This window comes from Mycteria americana, chromosome 2, assembly GCF_035582795.1.
Source record: "Mycteria americana isolate JAX WOST 10 ecotype Jacksonville Zoo and Gardens chromosome 2, USCA_MyAme_1.0, whole genome shotgun sequence".
Classification (NCBI taxonomy): domain Eukaryota; kingdom Metazoa; phylum Chordata; class Aves; order Ciconiiformes; family Ciconiidae; genus Mycteria; species Mycteria americana.
The window spans coordinates 106624331-106641928 of NC_134366.1; the positions used below are offsets into that span (position 1 = coordinate 106624331).

Here is a 17598-nt window from a genome sequence, read left to right on the forward strand (position 1 = left end):
GAATATCTTTGGCAGAATTTCTCTCCACAATAGCAACTTTAATATGTGAACTTAATTATAGTAGCTTAGTATATCCTCCTTATAAATACTTTCTTGTGTACATATGAAATGGCTATTGTCCTTTATTTCTTCTCTTGGGTTTGTAGTTTTTCGAGTACACATCCCATAATGAAATACGTTACAACACCCGGCAGCCAGAAGTGTGTGCAGCAGTCGATTCTGGGACTGACTACTTGACAATGTACTTGTGTCAAGAAAATGCCCACAGTATTCCTGAAAACCAGAAGTTTGTTTTCAGAGAGGTAAGTGTGCCTGCTTGGTTTTGGGTTTGGTTTTTTGGGAGTTGGAGGAGAATTGTTGGGGTTTGGGGGGGAAGAGAGTGGGTGGGAGGAGAATTGTTGGGTTTTTTTCTTTTTATCTTTCTGCCCACACATCATGCAGGCCACAAGATCAGCATAAACCTCTGGGAGAAATATGTTATCTTGGTTTTTAATATCTGAACATGGAACAGGGTAGCAGCAGCATGCAGGTAAAGAGTATGCCAGTCATAAAGAATAGGAAGACAAGAGGAAGGAAAGTGCCCTTCTTAACCTCAAAGGAGTTGGGAAGGTTGGCAGAGCTTTCTCTTCGCCCTGTCCACATCTAAAGCTTTCCGTGCGCTGCTCAGTTCTCTCTCACATCCCGTCCCTACTGTCGTCTCCTGAGAACTGAGGTGCCCTGTACCCCTTCCCCAGCCAGTCTCGTGGCTGGCCTACTTTAGCTCTCCTTTCATTGACTTCTTTTATTTCCTGGTATTTATACTACCACGTATCCCTGATACTTCACATACCACCATTACTTTACACTCTTTTGTGCTTTTGAGCAGCTGCTGCTTCTCCTCTGCAAACGAGCTCTCTTGACCCTCCCCGTGAGCACCAGAAGCGCTCCCTGAGCTTTTCTGCAATGTAATGTGCAGTTGTGTAATTTGATGCACCATCATCAGCTGCCCGGCAGAGAAGGACCTGGGGGTGTTGGTTGACAGCCCCCTGAATATGAGCCAGCAGTGTGCCCAGGTGGCCAAGAAAGCCAATGGCATCCTGGCTTGTATCAAAAATAGCGTGGCCAGCAGGACTAGGGAAGTGATGGTGCCCCTGTACTCGGCACCGGTGAGGCCGCACCTCGAATGCTGTGTTCAGGTTTGGGCCCCCCACTACAAGAGGGACATTGAGGTGCTGGAGCGTGTCCAGAGAAGGGCAACGAAGCTGGTGAAGGGTCTGGAGCACAAGTCTGATGAGGAGCGGCTGAGGGAGCTGGGGTTGTTTAGCCTGGAGAAAAGGAGGCTGAGGGGAGACCTTATTGCTCTCTTCAACTACCTGAAAGGAGGTTGTAGAGAGGTGGGGGTCGGTCTCTTCTCCCAGGTAACAAGTGATAGGACGAGAGGAAATGGCCTCAAGTTGCGCCAGGGGAGGTTTAGACTGGATATTAGGAAACAATTCTTCACCAAAAGGGTTATCAAGCATTGGAAGAGGCTGCCCAGGGAAGTGGTTGAGTCGCCATCCCTGGAGGTATTTAAAAGACGTTTGGATGAGGTGCTTAGGGAAATGGTGTAGTGGTGGTCTTGGCAGTAAGACTGCCAAGGTTTACGGTTGGACTTGATGATCTTAAGGGTCTTTTCCAACCTAAACAATTCTATGGTTCTATGATCAAAAAATACTTTCTGCCCTACTTCTACCCCTACACAGGACACATCTTACTGGCTGTGGGGACTCAGCAAATCTATATCTCTCTTCTTCAAGCTTAATGCCTACTCCCAGAGGGGAGAAATACTGAAATACATTAATATATGAAGTATATTAATAAACATAACATGTGATCTTAGAAAACCTTGTGTTTAGTAGTTTTTAATCTCTGAAGGAGTTCCTGGATACCTGAGAGAAAATAAATTTGATGAAAAATGATGGCCCTGGTCAGGTTCTGGAGTGTTATTATTTGGCTAAGGGAAAAGGTCACATAATATATCAAAATGGTATATTTACATAATGTGTCTGTGTAATACATGTAAACTCTACGGGCTCCGTGGCTGACAAATTTCATGCTTAGATACTACCACCAGTGACAGGTGGCAGAGTAAATTCTAAAGAAAAATACGAAAACTGCTGTCCATTCACTAAATCTAGTCCGGACTGAAACTCACAGTGATACTTCTGAGTAAAACAAAATATTTAAAAGGCTGACTTTATAAATGACGCTTCATTTTTAATGCTGACTTTTAACAAAATTTTTCAAGGTCATATTCATTAATCCCTAAGATGACATATAGAGAATGAACCTCAGTCACTTCAGGAAATAATTGAGAAAACACAGTTTTGGAATACATCTGTTTCCACTGCGTTCCTAACCATTAACTTTTAAAATAATTCCTGAAGTTTCACATGCTAAATCCTCTTTCTTTCTCGTGATCAGTTTGTGTCTGTGTGTGATTTGAATGTACTGCTCTGCTCTGATTCCTCTTCCTCTATTGCATTAAATTAAAATCACCCGTCCTCACCTCTCAAGGCAAGTGACAGGTGAGGTGTCGGTACCGCATTTCTCTTGCTCTGTGTGGAGCAGTGTCGGACGCTGGAAAAGCTGTCCTTATGGATGCAGCATAATCAAAGATTTGAGCCGCCTTCCCAGCAGCCTGGTAAGAATTAAGTTCTTATGGTCACCGAGTCAGAAATGGGTGAGGCAGATATTGATTAGTCCACTCAGAATTTTGAATTGTCACGTCGGAAACAGGAAAGTCATTCAGCAGCTAAGCCTGTCAGCGAGCCCGTGAGCAAGCGCACACCGCTGGGCATCGGCGGCTGCGGCTCAAGGTGCAATTAGTGCGGCATTGCTGACGATGGAAGAGCAGGCTTTCAGGGGAGTCAGGCTCACGCTCAGAAAAAAAGGCGTTGGCATTTTTCTTTTGAGGCTGTCAGAGGCTTTGGAAATGGTTACGAGTGGGAGTGTCACCTGGGAAGGAAGGGTCTCGGAGCAGGGCGCTTCTCCGCAGTTGGACACGCCGCCTTCTTGCGGCTCGCTGTCCTAGTTGACAGCACTCCCGGATTGGAGCGAGCGACGTGAACTGGAGATAAAATGTTCCTGGAGATTCCTGTAATAGGAGGGCCTGAGGCCTCAAAATATATTCTCTGGGGAATCCGATTGTGGAGGCCTGTCAGACCTTACACCTCGGAGGCAGCTGTGCTGCCCTCCAGCAAAGCAAGCTAGCTTCACACACATCTGCAGGCAAGGGGCATGCTTAGATTATTTTGCCTTTTCCGCTAAAAATATACCCTGTGAAGAAAGGGGAAAGTTTTTTGCTAAAAATATATCCAACATCTACACTTAACTAACAACATTTACGTTTTACTTGCAAGATGTGCAGTAAGTTGGTGAATTTGGGTAATGGCTGTACTTGGCTTTGTTTTTTTCTGCCCATATTCTGGTGTAGTAACAAAAGGCAATGGAAGTGAATGAAGTTAGGACATCCTCTACATGCACGAATCACTCTAAAGCAATGTTAATGTAAGTTTAAAAGCAGGAGCTTTTGATAACATTTCAGAGATCCTCAAGTTAGGCATTTTGGCTTCACTGCGTGGCCCCATGAGAAGGATACGTGTGAGATTTATTTGTTACAGATGTCTTCTGTTACTTTTAAAACACAGTAATATGCTTGTAATTTTTAAGACCTGAAAAGCAAAAATTATTTCTGTCTTTTGTAGGACGGTACTTTGTTTCATCTACACACCCAGAAGTGCGTACAAGCCGAGTCAAATGCTTATAATGGTAACCCAGCACCGTTATTACGACCATGTACCAACTCGGACTACCAAAAATGGTTCTTCAAAGAAAGAAGTTGATCCAGATGTCATCTAGGATATAGCTGAATATGAAAATGTTCTCTTTCTAGTCAGCTGTTAGTCAGCCTTTTGAAAATCACATAAGTGAGATATTTTTGTATGGAAAGAACTGTAATTAGTTTACAAGCCTTGGATTTTGTTTTCTGGAGCATTAAAAGGCACTAAGCATTGAGAGCTACGTAAAGTAAGTGCTGTGGTTATATCATGCCACAGAATCTGCTCCTCTTTTCTCTTTATTTGGCAGCTACATAACTGCTTCTGAAGTGTCTTAGGTTCTTTTCACAAGTGACATTATATTTTTTTAATCTACTGTGTGAAAGTAAGGCAGTCAAAATAATTGCACTAATGTTATCTGCCAATAACTTAAAATGTTTATTTTTCTACTAAAACATTTTGCAGTTGGGCCTTTTAACAGATAGTAGTTAATAATTCTTCTTGTCTCTTAAATATCAAGAAGGTAAATGTAGGCCAGATTCTGCCCTAAGTGACTACCACAAAACCCTCACTGAAGACAGTGTGGGTTTGCACGTGAAGGCAGAGTAGGTCTGCATGTTTTTGCACAAATTACAATCTAGATGCATACAGATTGCACATGCTTGTCAATACTATACATTAAATGTTGCGACAATTTTAGATGCTCGTGGCAATTGATGAGTTTCTAATCATGCTTAAGTCTGGTTTTGGAGTAAAATGGGGATTTTCTCATCTTTCTTAAAGAAATAAGGCAACAATATTTAAAAGTGATGCTCTGGGAAAAGCTATTTAGATTCACATGGATCTAGCTATACGGCTGTGTCCCAGACTGCACAACTTATTTAAACATTATGTGGATTTTCAACATGCATAAAACTTGCAAGATCAGACCTAGCAATAATTCTTTTGGCAAATTTCAAAATGACAGTTAGAGAAAATGAATCTAAGAAACTGTATCTTTCATTAAATTGTAAATGTTTAAATGGTTCATATAAAAATGATTTTATAAACAAAAATGGTTTTGCAACTAATTGATACAACATGCAGCTGATATTAATACAAAAAATTGTGTTTCAGATGTAACTTGCATTTTGTCTGGGAACTCCTTTTCTGAGAAGTTGTTCATGTCAGCATATGCAGTCCTCTTGAAAACATGGGGTTTAATCTGCACCGGTACAAGTTGTTTTCTGCTGTGGTGTGTGGGATCTGCCTTACCCAATCAAACAAGTAGTGTGTATAGCAATGCATTTGGTCATTGACCATCATCATTAAAATGTTGATTAAAAGGGTTTCAGCTCATAAGGCAAGTTTCTTTCTGTATCAGCTGGAGGTATGCTTACGTGCAGAAGCATGAAGATTTCAACCTTTTTCCCCCAGAAGTCATTTAGTTTTGGATTTCTACCATTATTTGCCTTTGTTCATGTTTTCTATAAAAAATGTACAGCCCTTTCTTTGAGCCCTCATAAGCTCATATCATTTTGGCATATCTATTTATATGATTGGGGGGGGGGGGGGGGCTGCCTGTAGGAGATGCATATGTAGGTTCTTCCAAGGTCTTTCTAAACCCATGTAGATGGAATGTTTTTGTGAGCACCTTTAAAATTTTGTCTCTGTGGGCTGGACTGATGAAATTGGTGTTAGAATTAATAAAATATTTTGTGATTCAGTAGAATGGGAACTGTCTTTACAACTATGGGATTTTTTTTCTCATGGTCACTGGTTTTCCTTTAATCATTTCACTGATCTCTTAGGCTCTGATCCCTGCAGCACTTGGGAGAAGACTGCTTTATTTTATGGTCTCTCAAGTCCCCTTTCCTGAACTCAGTAATGCTTCTGTTCACCTGCTAGCAGCAGTGATGTGCGCTTTGTGGAGCCACAAATCAAAACTGGGTGGCTGCATGAGAGAACAGCAAGGTTTTTCTGTTCATTCCTGCTTTGTCTTCTTGACTGTTGATTGAATTACATTCGTTAAGTAAGTTAATGAGGGCCCAGCTATTACAATTGTAGACAAAACTCCATGGTCAATGAGGTTTTCTTAGTTTTGGGACTTAATGTTTTCATCACCAGGTGGTGGCATGCAAGTGAAACTTAGTAATTGGAAATTATTCTCCATACATCTTCCCACTCTGCACTTGTTTAGAGGGAAGTATTGAGGTTTTGGGCTTCTAGTTACATGCAGCTGAGCTGTTTCCTTATATACCAGCAAATCTGCTAGCCTGGGTTGAATATTTGCTAGGCAAACACACTTATGTTGAGTTCAAAAGCAGACACTGAATGTAGTGTCACCACCTTGCTCCCCCTATGTTGGCCTTTTAGTCCATCTACTTACTATTTTTCTCCTTGATATCCTTTTCTTCTCAACTCACTGGAATTGTATTAATGTCTGGCTTCAGGTTTGGAGGGTGAAGGACTCCATCAAGCATCTGAGTCACGATGCACATCTTCAAACTTCTGTTTGCGGGAGGTCAGAGCTACCTGCTGAGAAATAGACTGTGGACTTTGGGCTTTTCCTCAGCAGAGAAGGGGCTGGATGCCTCACAGAAATGGAAAAATTGGAGTACTTCAGTCGCAAATCGATACTTCACCTGGTTCTGGCCTCTTAGGGCTCTCTCTGAGAAAGAGAGAGGAACACTTTCCACATGGTCAAAATCAAGAACCAGTAGGTCCCCCCTTTCTTAGTATTCATCTTCCTTTTATACTTAGAGCCATGTGTTTCTTTTCCCCTTTGCTACTAACGAATTGAAGCACCCATAAAACCAAAACTTGCAACTCAAACTTACTGATAACCTTAAATTAAAATAATGGGATACTGGCAGTGCAAACTGGGAAATATCAAGGGTCCTTCTTCCATTTTGTACCATCACTCTGTTCAAAACAAGAAAGGACATTTTTTAAATATAGAGAGATCAACTGAACAAATTGTCCTAAGAAGGTATTGTCGCAGTGCACAGTACGCTGTATAAAATTTGAGGATAGAGATGAAGAAATCTGTCTTCCAAATGGATTTTATTCTTTCTTCATTGTCTAGCTGTGAATACAACCCCTCCCGTGTTTACTGCCCTTTTTTAGGCATTATACTGGATCAGCATGATTCTGTGTTCTCCCAGGTTCCTTCCCTTCCCCTTGTCTGATGTTCCTTGGATGTCTCTAGGTATGGGGCGTATTTGGCATGCTTGAGGCACAAAAGGTTAAGCCAGGAGAAGTATTTCACAAAACTAAACTGTGCAAAATGTTTTCCCAATTTTCCATATCCTGTGCTGAATACACCTCATGAGGGGAATAGTAATATGCAAGGAGTCTTTAACTTCTAATAAATTACCTGATGGTATTATCCCCAAAATGAGAATTTGGGGTTGTAAGTACTGATCGAACTTGCTGATTTTTTGGAATTAAAATTGTCATTAAAAAAATGCTAATTTCTTAGTCTTTTTATTCCTTTATATATATAAAAAAATTGCAATCCCAATTGCAGTCTGGTACCTAATTCTTTATCATATTTCTTTGAACTCATCAGGTAACTATTTTGCTGGTTTTTTCCTTTTATTCTTCCACTGTTCTCCTTTCATTTAAACATTGTGGGTCTTCAACATGGGCTAGAACTTACTGGATTTCCACTTCAACAGAAGACATTATATGAACCTTCCTTCTAAGAAATAAACCACAAAAACCTCTGTATGTGCAGCCTTGCCCGAACCATTATGATGCAGGATTGTTAGAGCTTGCACAAACACCCTGGAACAACAGTCATCATTGTATACACGTCGGTCAACGTGAATTGGAAGCGGTATTTCTTGCTAGCTCTGCTGAAACAAAGACTCAAAACTGTGTTTGATTTCTGTTATATTTATAAGAAGTGATAAGATTTACTGGAAGGGGAAATTCATGTTGGTTGGTAACACCAGGACTGATGGGATTGCGCTCCTATTCCCTATGTATGAAAATATGGGCAATTACACAGTGATACTGCTGGGTTGGTAAGTCAAAAACTGATGTTCTTTTAATTTCATTTGGCTTACTTAAAGCCTTTAGATTGGGAGATGAATTTGAAGTTGAGCTTTGTTCTGATACCCTGATATAAAGACGCCGCAGTCGAGATGTCTAGAGAGACTGTAGGGTTAGGATCATGCAATTGTGTATATACACTTATAACCGTGGGGATTTTTGGCAGTGTTTGAGAATGAGAATGCTGTCCAAGCTCATAACAAAGGCAAAATCTTGACTGGGCTAGCAAGTTAGCTGAGGTAGGTGGGAAAGTCCTTGGGAGGGAGGGAAGAGAGGCATAGCAGAGCTCCCCCGTGCTGTCAGGGTGCTAGCAGTTTAACTCCAACAGCCGTAGCTGGGTTTGAATTAAAGTATTGCAGTATTCTTCCACTTCCCATTTACAGAGGAAAACAATTATGTATGTATATGCAGTACTAAAATTACTATGCCTAGATCAACAGTTTTCAATCTTTTTTCCAATCTGTTACTAACTGACATTTATATGAACAGCATTATATTAATATGACATTTATATACAAAGCCTGTTTAGACCAGTCCTAGTCAGCACTGACAGGAATGACATGGCTGTAGATGACATACTGTGAGAGCCTTCCAGGACTTCCAAAGGGGGTTGGAGACAAAAACAGGGCAGGACCTTCTCAGTGAGTTCTCCTAACTCCAAAAGCAGTAAGAAAGAAGACGGAAGATGGACGAAGTGAGTCACTGGCCTGATGGGTAGACATTTCCTGTAGCATCAGATCACGTCCCAGAGTGGGAGGGGACTTGCAGCAGATGCAATTTCTTTCTTGGTGGCAAGGGAAAAATCAGTTTTCTGGGTTTCTTGAACTCATCCGTGCTCTGAAGATGTTTAACTTGCAGCTGAAGAAAAAGTGGTCAAGGGAGTCATACTAGTACAGATAGTTAGACCTGAAATTCATGAATTAGGTACTCTGTGATAAGCAAATATATAAAGAACAAAAATGTTCACTGTGCATACACTGTGAGAAGACTTAGTAATAACTGAGAGAAATTTGAAATTGTCATTAGCAGGAAGATATTTGACATAACTTTTTACTGAAATATAGTTGAAGGATTCACGCAATTGAAATGCTGAAGTGACTGGGTAACACACCGGGAAGAAAGTGACATTTGATTTTCGAACAAAGAGAACAGGATTTACAATTCTTGTGAACTGGTATTTTAGCCAAGAAGGAATAAACAGATACAGAGGGCATCTGGTGGAGACCACCAAATAAGAATATAAAGCCTTTTTGCATAACAGATGAAGGAAGTGTGCTACTTTAGAGGGTTTCATCCTAGGGGATGCACTTTACCAATTTGATGGTAGCAAAACATTCTGGGGATTTCTAAGGAAAAGAAAAAGGCAGCTGGGCAGACGGCTGTGTCTGACACAATCTTTAATAAGCAGTTTGGTGCGATTCTCCTTTAGGCCTCCTTTTCCTTAAAATGACCTGTTACCTGGGCGTCTGTTACGCACAAACAAAGGATAGTACCTATAAAAGAAGAAATTTCTCAGTGCTGAGAATTGGAAAGAAGCCGGGTTTACAAAATATAACTATATGTGTACATCATGTTGAAAACTTACATGTGTACAACATGAAAGTTTTTGATAGGATTGCAAATGAAATATTTAAAAATGTCAGAAATAAAGTTCTTGGTAAAATCTAAATTTAGCCTCAGTGCATCTATTACACTATTGTCTTTAATTACATGATTTTCTTGCATTAGGTTCCCTGTTTTTTTTACAAAAGATGTGGAAGCTGTCTTTTTCATGCCTCACTGAGTACACAGGAAGGATTTTTAGAAGCTTACTTTGCCTAATCCTCATTGTTCAATATATGGCCTTATTTACCTCCCCATAGTAAATCCCTAGATGAAAAATAAAGGTTATTTTCTTAGCTTTTTCTTTTTTAATGGAACTTGAATGTTACAGTGTCTTAGTGCTTTCCAAATATTTATTACTCTATCTTCACAGTATGATCGTGAAGGAATAGCACCCCTGTTTTACTGACAGGGAATGCAGTGACAAAAAGATTAAGGTCAGAAGTACCACATTATTAAATACTGTAATTTGAAGTGTAGCTTTGCTTGGTTTAAATGATATCCAGCAATACCCCAGACTCCTGCAATTCAGACACAGGAGCTGGGATTCATTTGACCAAAGGTGGTGACCTTCAGACCAGAAACGCGCATACAGATGAACTGTCACCCTGAGGTTCCCATTACGCACAGAATGATGCACAGAATGGCGTATAGAAAGGATCTTCTGCCAAGTGCCCCAAAAATGAGGAAGGTATCATCAGAGACTACCTCTGAAAAGTCTGCCTTAGCTTTCTGGGCAAATAGGGGTAAATCTTGGTTTCCTGGGCCTGCTTTTGGAACTGTTTTTGTACTCCATGGTAAGCGTTAGCTCCACGACATAGCACTTCTTAGGTGTGTTTCTTTGACCTACCTCCCCAGCATCTGACTTCCCGGAGCACTGCGCAGGCACCACCGGCGGCTGGGCTCTGCCTCCCATGCGAGGGCAAGCCTCGAGCTTTACGCTGAATGGAACTGCAATAACTCTTTCCGTCCCATGTTTGGGAAGAAGCAAGGAGATGCATTTGATTCTTAAAATAACACAGGGACATTTGCTGCTGCATCAGTAACAAAGAAGGATGTCAAGCAGTTGCTAATAATATTCAAGATATTAATTCTGTTGTACCACGTAACTTGGACTCAAGCTTTCTTTCAGAAAGACTGAGTTCTCAAAAACTGGGAAATTGCTTTAAAAAAAAAAAAAGCTTAGAAAGCTGATGACATTCCAGAGACAGTGTGAGTGCGTGTGTTAATATACTGCCAATATTGTAAAATGATAACCAAAGCGATCCAAGTAGCTGTAGTCCTGGTAGCCAAGTACTGGAGAAAATCACAGAATGATACAGGATACAAGCAGTGAAGAATGATTTTCTGTGAAACAGATTTTGCCGAACAAACTTGGTATCTGTTACAGATCAAGTTGCGAATGGTGAAACATCATTTAGCATATGAAATTCTGATTAAAAATAACATTATACAAAATCAATATGGCAGCTATTCCTGTTGGCAGCCTAGGAAGATCTGTTCTTGGTGTCACTATAATCAATTTTCTGGAGGAAAATAAGTTACTGATAAGTTTGCAGGTGACCAAGAAACTGCTGGACAGGTCACGTGTACAAATAAAGCACATAGTTTGATTTATCCTAATGCAAGATCAGGTGCACAGGAGCAAAGAAGTAGGTCATGCTTTTAGGCAGTATGGATTCAAAACGCGGTGTAGGTTATTCCATAAAGAGGCAGCCCCACAAGGACAACAAACCGGCTGGTTTGCCTATAGGGATTAGCTCTCCTGACCTGCCCGGCCCTCGGAAGTGGCTGGTGCCGAGAAAGGTGCTGAGGTTGCTGCTGGTGGCCCACTGCTGGTGGCCCAGTGCTGACAGGTTGCAGAGTCAGAAGGGCCAGTTCACACATAAAGTGGAAAAAGGAGAGGTGCCTTGGAAATGCCTCCAAGAATGATTCCTGAGGTGAGGGAAAATCGGTCTAATTATTTTACAAAAGCAAAATGCAGTGATTAATCTTAGCCCGTGTGCATGGGGGAAGAACACTGATACTATGTCCCCTTAAGGTGATACAGGCATGATGAGAACCAGCGGCTGGAAGCTGGAATAAGACAAATTGTTACTGAATGTGAGATACACCTCTTAGCAAACTAATTAATGACTGAAATGATTTATCAAGAGATGTGGTGGACTCTTCATTACTGATGTCTTTAAGTCAACGCTGCTGGGTGTCATTCCAAGGGAAAGGCTGTAAAGCAGTGAGCGTTATGAGATTACTGGTGGAGGCCTTTTAGCCCAAGGTCAGATCACGATGATCTTAGAATTTATTAACCCGTGACGATTCTTTCCAATTTGTTGCACAGATGCCACTGTCGCGTATGTGATATAAATTAGATGTATTAGGTTGATCTTCAAAGGTTTGCTGTGAGTGACTTCAGGAAAATTATGAATACATATAAAGAGTGAGGTGCCTAAGGCAGGGTTAAGCAAAGCTTTGCATTTTGCCAGTAACGCCTCCTGCGTAGGATCAACCTGCCTGGAAACACACGGTGACCTGCCTCGCCTCCTGGGTTTTCTCAGCAGGCTGCAAAGCAGCGCACTGCTGCTCAGGGACTTTGCAAGGCGCAGTCGAGGGTGGGCAGTGCGAATGTGTCCCCCGGGCCGGGGGGACACGCTGGGAGCGAGGCAGAAAGCCTTGGCGATCTGTTGAGATGTGGAGGTACCTAGCTGGGAGAACGGGCGTGGAAAGGGCTCACCTGCCCCCGGCGACTCGCGGAGCTGCGGCAGCCCTCGGGAGAACTCAGGAGTCCCGCTGCAGCCCTAGCTTTTTGTAGCCACGAGCGGAGCCAGGCTCCAGGAAACCGCCGATTCTGCGGGGGGAAGACCACAGTTCAAAAAATCCCGACTTCTGCTCTTGCTAAAACGCCCGGCTCCCGCGTGCCGCAGAGTTGCCACGGCCCGGGCTGTGCGTGTGCGTGTGCGTGTGTGTGCGCGGGGCGGGCGGCGGTGCCAAGCCGGAGTGGGAGCGTGTCTGCGTGCCGCGTGTGCGCGGGGGAGGGAGGGCTGTGACGGGGAGTGTGCGCGGAGCCCGCCCGCCCGCCGGCCTGCCGGCCTGCCTGCACAGGGCAGCGCCTGCGAGCGGCTCCGTGTGCGCGCCGGTGCCTCTGCGTGTGCGGCGTGCGGGTGTGTGCGCGCGGGTGTGTGTGCGTGTGCAAGGGCGTGCGCGCGCGCGCCGGCTCGCGCGTGGGGCGGCCGCGCCTCCGCGCGGGGAGAGCGCGGGCCGGGGCGTGCGGCAGCGGCCGCCCGGAGGCAGTCGCCGGCCTCCCCGTGGCTGCGGCTGGGCAGCGGCCACAGGAACGCCTCCCCGCGGCCACGCGGCCATCTGCGCTCGCGCTGAGATCGCCACCTGGAGAAGGTGCCCGACCCACGGGCACCGAATGCTGATGCCGTGAGGGAAGCTCAGCTCGGCCCGGCCCGGCCCGGCCCCGCCGCCGCACACTTTGCTCTGCCCCCGGCCCCGCGCTCCGCATCCCGCTCGGCGGCTCTGCCCGACCCGAAGGACGGGCGCAGGCGGCACCTCCCGCCCGCGGCAGGGGCTGCCCGGCCCGCGGGGCGCCCGCGCCCGCTGCGCTGCCCCGGCTCCCGGGGAATGCGGCACTAGCACCCGCGCCCCGGCTCGGCACCGCTCCCCTCCTCCGCCTCCCCGGCTCTAGGGGGGGCTTTTTCCTCTTCGGCGTTTTCTGCCGGAGCATCCTTTTTTTTTTTCCTTTTGGAGGAGGAGGGGGGGGGGGGGGGAAGGAGGGAGGTGTTCAATGAGGGCTGCTCGGGCCCCCCCTCCGCGCCTGAGAGGTGCTGTCCCTCCCTGAGCGGAGAGGGGGGAGAGCAGCCGGGGAGGCAGAGGCAGGTCCCGCTCCCTTGCTCTGCCGCCGGGGAGAGAGGAGGAGGGTGGTGGGGAGCGTGTCTGTGTGTGCGTGGTGGCGGGGGGTTATTTATTTATTTATCGCTCCTGGTGGTTGCAGCTGGCAGACCTGGGAAGGAGTAGGCGCCATTGCCAGAAGGATTATTGCCAGGGGAGGGGGGGGGAAGAGAGAGGAGACCCCGAGGCTCCCGGGGAGGCAGAGAGAGGCGGCTCTTCTCCTCCCGCCTTGGCTTCTGCCGCCGGGGGATGCGCCCGGACTGAGAGGGGCTCGGCTCCCTTCCGCCGCTCTGTCCGTCCCCCCCACCCTCAGTCCTCCTCCTCCTCCTCCTCCGCCCCCCCATCCAGCAGCATGCATCCCTCTCCGCGGAGACCGGCCGCTGCCACCTCCAACCCTGCCATGCTACTGCTGCTCCTGTGCCTGGGCTGGGCGCCGCCGGGCTGGGGCTGGCCGCGGGGCAGCTCCCGGGGGGCGGCCGGGCTGCCCCCCAACGCCACCACGCCGATCTCCATCATGGGCTTGATGCCGCTCAGCCAGTCCGAGGAGGACCAGAAGAGCAAGATCGGCCGGGGGGTGCTGCCCGCCGTGCAGCTGGCCATGGATCAGATCCGCAACGAGTCCCTGCTCAACCCCTATTTCCTGGACCTGCGGCTCTACGACACGGAGGTAGGGACCGCGGCGGCCCCGCGCCGCCGGGCGCAGGGGGAGGCGCCGCCGCCCAGTCCCGGGGCGCTGCGGGGGCCGGGGCGCAAGGGCAGCGCGGACGCCCGGGCCGGGGCTGCGGCTGCCGGCGGGGCCGTGCGCCGCGCCTCCGCGCCCGCCCTGCCCCGCAAGCCGCCGGCAGATGCGGAGGGACCGGCGGCGGAGGGGGAGGAAGTGGGGTGGCGGGCCGTATCCTGCGCTCGCCGTGCGTAGCCGGAGCGGATCCCCCGGCAGCCGGGGCTCGCCCCGCGGGCGCCCCTGCCCGGCGCGGCGGGGGCCGCTGGCGGCGCGGGGGTGGGCCCGGGCGGGTGCCGGGTGGCGGGGGTGTCTGGTGGCGGCTGGGATTCGCTGCCCTTGGCACGCACGTACACGGGTGGGAGGAAGGCTGCCTCTCGCTGGCGCTCCCTCGCCCAGCGAAGCTGCGGCCGCATCCCTCTCCCAGCCGCTGCCCGTTCAGCAACAGATGCACGCCGGCCACTTTCCTCCCCCCTCCGCCAACGGGGACGCGCTGCCAGCCCGATTTATCCCATGCAGCGCCGGGACGCGAAGGGCAGCGGCCGCAGCCGTAGCTTGAGGAGGAGGCGGGGAGGCTCCCGCAGAGTTTCGCCGGGTCTCCCTCCCTGCCTCTCTCCCTCCCTCCCTTTCCTCCGGCCGGCGCGGCGGGAGCGCCTGGGCGAGCCCCGGCTGCCGGGGCGGGCGGCAGCGCGGGCGGCGGCGGGCGCGGAGAGGCTCCTCGGAAAGAGTTAAATTTGCAGTCCCTCTCCCCGCGGAGCGGCCGGCGGCGCGGCGGGATGCCTGCCAGGTGCCCCGCTCCCCACCGCTGCCCGGGGCCGGCGGGCCGGCCGGGCTGGGAGGGGAGCCCTGCGCCGTGCTGTGCTGGGAAACGTCTTTCCTTTACCTGGCAGAGAGAGGGGGAGGCAGGGAGCGAGGCAAGGGCTTTGTTAAGTTGGTTCCCACCACCGACCACCCACAACTGCATTTGGTTTTGGTCACAACTTCAATACCCGTGTGTTTGCGGAGGGTACGTGCTGGTTCAATATCGAGGCTTTCCTGAAGATGGCAGTCGTTTCTTGTGTAATGCTGGCGTCGGGTGCTCATTTCCAAGACAACCCCCGGTAAAGCAAGCGACTACTGAAAATCTTCCTGGCTGTAATTTAAGGAAGCCCCTGTCTTCTCCCCTTCGATTCCCAGGATCCGGGGGGAGCAAGCCGAGAGCAGTAATGACAGGCTGTACTGCTTCGTGACAGTGTCTCCGTCCCCAAAATTGGTACAAAAGCCTCTCCTTCTAGGGTGGCTGCTTTTTACTGACATACATTTGTCATAGGATTTTTTCAGATATCTCTGAGCAGAAATCATGGAGGGCAATATTGCTGAAGATGTAATTGGGGAGGAAGCATGCTGCCATCGTGTTGTGGTGTGTGAACAAGACTGAGATACTGAGAGGGAACACAGGCAAGATCAGCCTAGACTAGCTGTTTGTTTCCTTAAAAACATGAATCTCAGGGAACTCTGCAATCACAATGAAAAGAATTATGGGGGATTTTCTGAATGGCATTACCTGTTTCATAAAGTGAGGTACTTGTTAGAAAAAAAAAATCACAGTGCTCCTAATCCTGTTTTCATTACATTACTCTGTTTAAATCCTTCCCTTGGATGGAATTGTTACAAAAGTAACACATGCATAGGAAGTAGAGAAGCCTGGGCAAGATCTTCCGTCTTCATACAGTAACATCGTAATCAATAAGGTACTGCACTTCATTGCAGTCAAAATATTTTGAAGTTCCTAATACAGATTTTGGGTTCTGAACTAGGTAGTTAGCATTAAAATATCCAGGAAGAAATGCCCTACTTGTTCTGGTATGAGTATCAGTTCCTTAAAAATTGCATTTTTACTGTTTTGTACTCTAGGGACATAAAGAATCGGGGTCATGTTGCCAGCTTGCTGTGTAGCTTTGAATGCTTTTAAACAATTAATAAATGGATGGTTATGGAATGCTAAGTCAGGCAAATGTATATATTTGGAGTACGGTGGGATCATTATTGCATGCTTAATAGTGACAAGTAAATAACTTAGTGTTCATGAAGAGCACTAGATTGACTGCACCAAAATGGAATAGACTAATGGCTGGAATAGCCATTAACTACATAATGGCAGTGCAAACTTTTTCACTCAGTTCAGACATTACCTTATTCCTTCAGTGCACTTACGGTAAGCAGAAGAGTAGATGGCTCATCATGCCCACTTGCTCCTCAGCCTGTTTTCTGAGGTCACCAATAAATAGATATGCCTGAAAGGCATGGATCCTTATCATTGCATAATCACAGACCAGGGAGTAGTCCTCCCTCTCAGGGCTTCGCAGGTGGTGCTTGTGACATTGTTGGCTCTTGAAAAGAGAATGTGGAGCCTTGAACACATGGGTTTTTTTTGGTAGCTTGAGAAATAATTGTAGTATATTTATAATGCTTAGGAAGTGTATGGCAGTGATTCAGAAACTCATATATTCTCCCTCACGTCTTTCCAAAATCTCTCATTGTTGCAATCTGATGTTTGTATTGCAATTTTGCGTAATATTTTAACAAAAAGCTCATGAAAAATAATAATGAAAATAAAAAAATTGGATTTTTTTTAAATTATGCATTCAGGTAGTTTTCCATCAGGATTGAACTGAATATTTTAGTTTGCTTGATATTTCTGATTTGTATAATGAAGCATTATAATGCCTTTACTTTCTGATCAACCACCTGAAGCATTGCAGTGTGCCTTCTAAGTTAGACTGTTGTTTGTCAGTGCTTGAACTCCCTAGCCTTTGAGCACATGAGCAGCAGCCCTAGTGTTTTTCAAAGCATTTAAACTCAATTAAGCACTTAAGAACAATCCTTAGTCTATGCCTCAACCAGCTGTGATTGTGTGAATTACATCTTTGTTACAAAATATGACCACAGGTTACAGCAAGTACATAAAAATGCAGAGGCTTCTATCCTGGTGGTTAATTTTTGATGGTTAAATGTGTTTGGAGTGCAATCCTGATCCAGTTTGGTGTTGCTGCCCCACGGGCATGTCTTTATCTATTTGGACATTTCTATGTAGGCTCAGTCAATAAAACAAAGCTCAGGCGTAGGCGTTCGCAGAACTCTGGTCTAAGTTAGTGTCTTTAATTTGTGCTGTTCATTTCAATGAGAGCGGGAGCAAACTCTAGATGAGACTCTTAGGCAAAATTTCATAATTACGTTATTTTAGAAACTAGAGAATTTATAAAGTGATCATCTGTAAAGAGCCTCATCCAAAACCCATTGAAATTAATGGCAGTAATTCACTGATTCCAACGGTCCTTGGACCAGGTCCTAGAAGTTAAGGGTGCTTGATAGTTTATGGCTTTGGATCAATAACCGTGATATAATATTTCTCCTTTTTCCCATCCCTGTGATTGTAACTTTAGTTGGTCAAAAATGCAAAGAAATGTTTTGCAAAATAATGAAATAAAAAGCTTTACATACACTAGATGTAGTTCACAACTTCATGTAAATCAGGAAAGATGATTTCTGCTTAAGCACCCTGACACACAT

General features: G+C 46.4%; 2 protein-coding genes across 2 annotated transcripts in view; both read left to right on the forward strand.

The window, feature by feature from the left end:
* Window positions 1-5738, forward strand: part of GALNT12 (polypeptide N-acetylgalactosaminyltransferase 12) — a 53219-nt gene extending 47481 nt beyond the window's left edge. Inside the window, exons 9-10 of the mRNA XM_075494176.1 lie at window positions 147-302; window positions 3726-5738. Coding sequence (XP_075350291.1) covers window positions 147-302; window positions 3726-3863 — 294 coding nt within the window. The 3' untranslated portion in view covers window positions 3864-5738. The remainder of the gene's footprint in view (window positions 1-146; window positions 303-3725) is intronic.
* Window positions 5739-13441: 7703 nt separating this feature from the next.
* GABBR2 (gamma-aminobutyric acid type B receptor subunit 2) overlaps window positions 13442-17598 on the forward strand; it is a 497107-nt gene continuing 492950 nt past the window's right edge. The window contains exon 1 of the mRNA XM_075494175.1: window positions 13442-13998. Coding sequence (XP_075350290.1) covers window positions 13684-13998 — 315 coding nt within the window. The 5' untranslated portion in view covers window positions 13442-13683. The remainder of the gene's footprint in view (window positions 13999-17598) is intronic.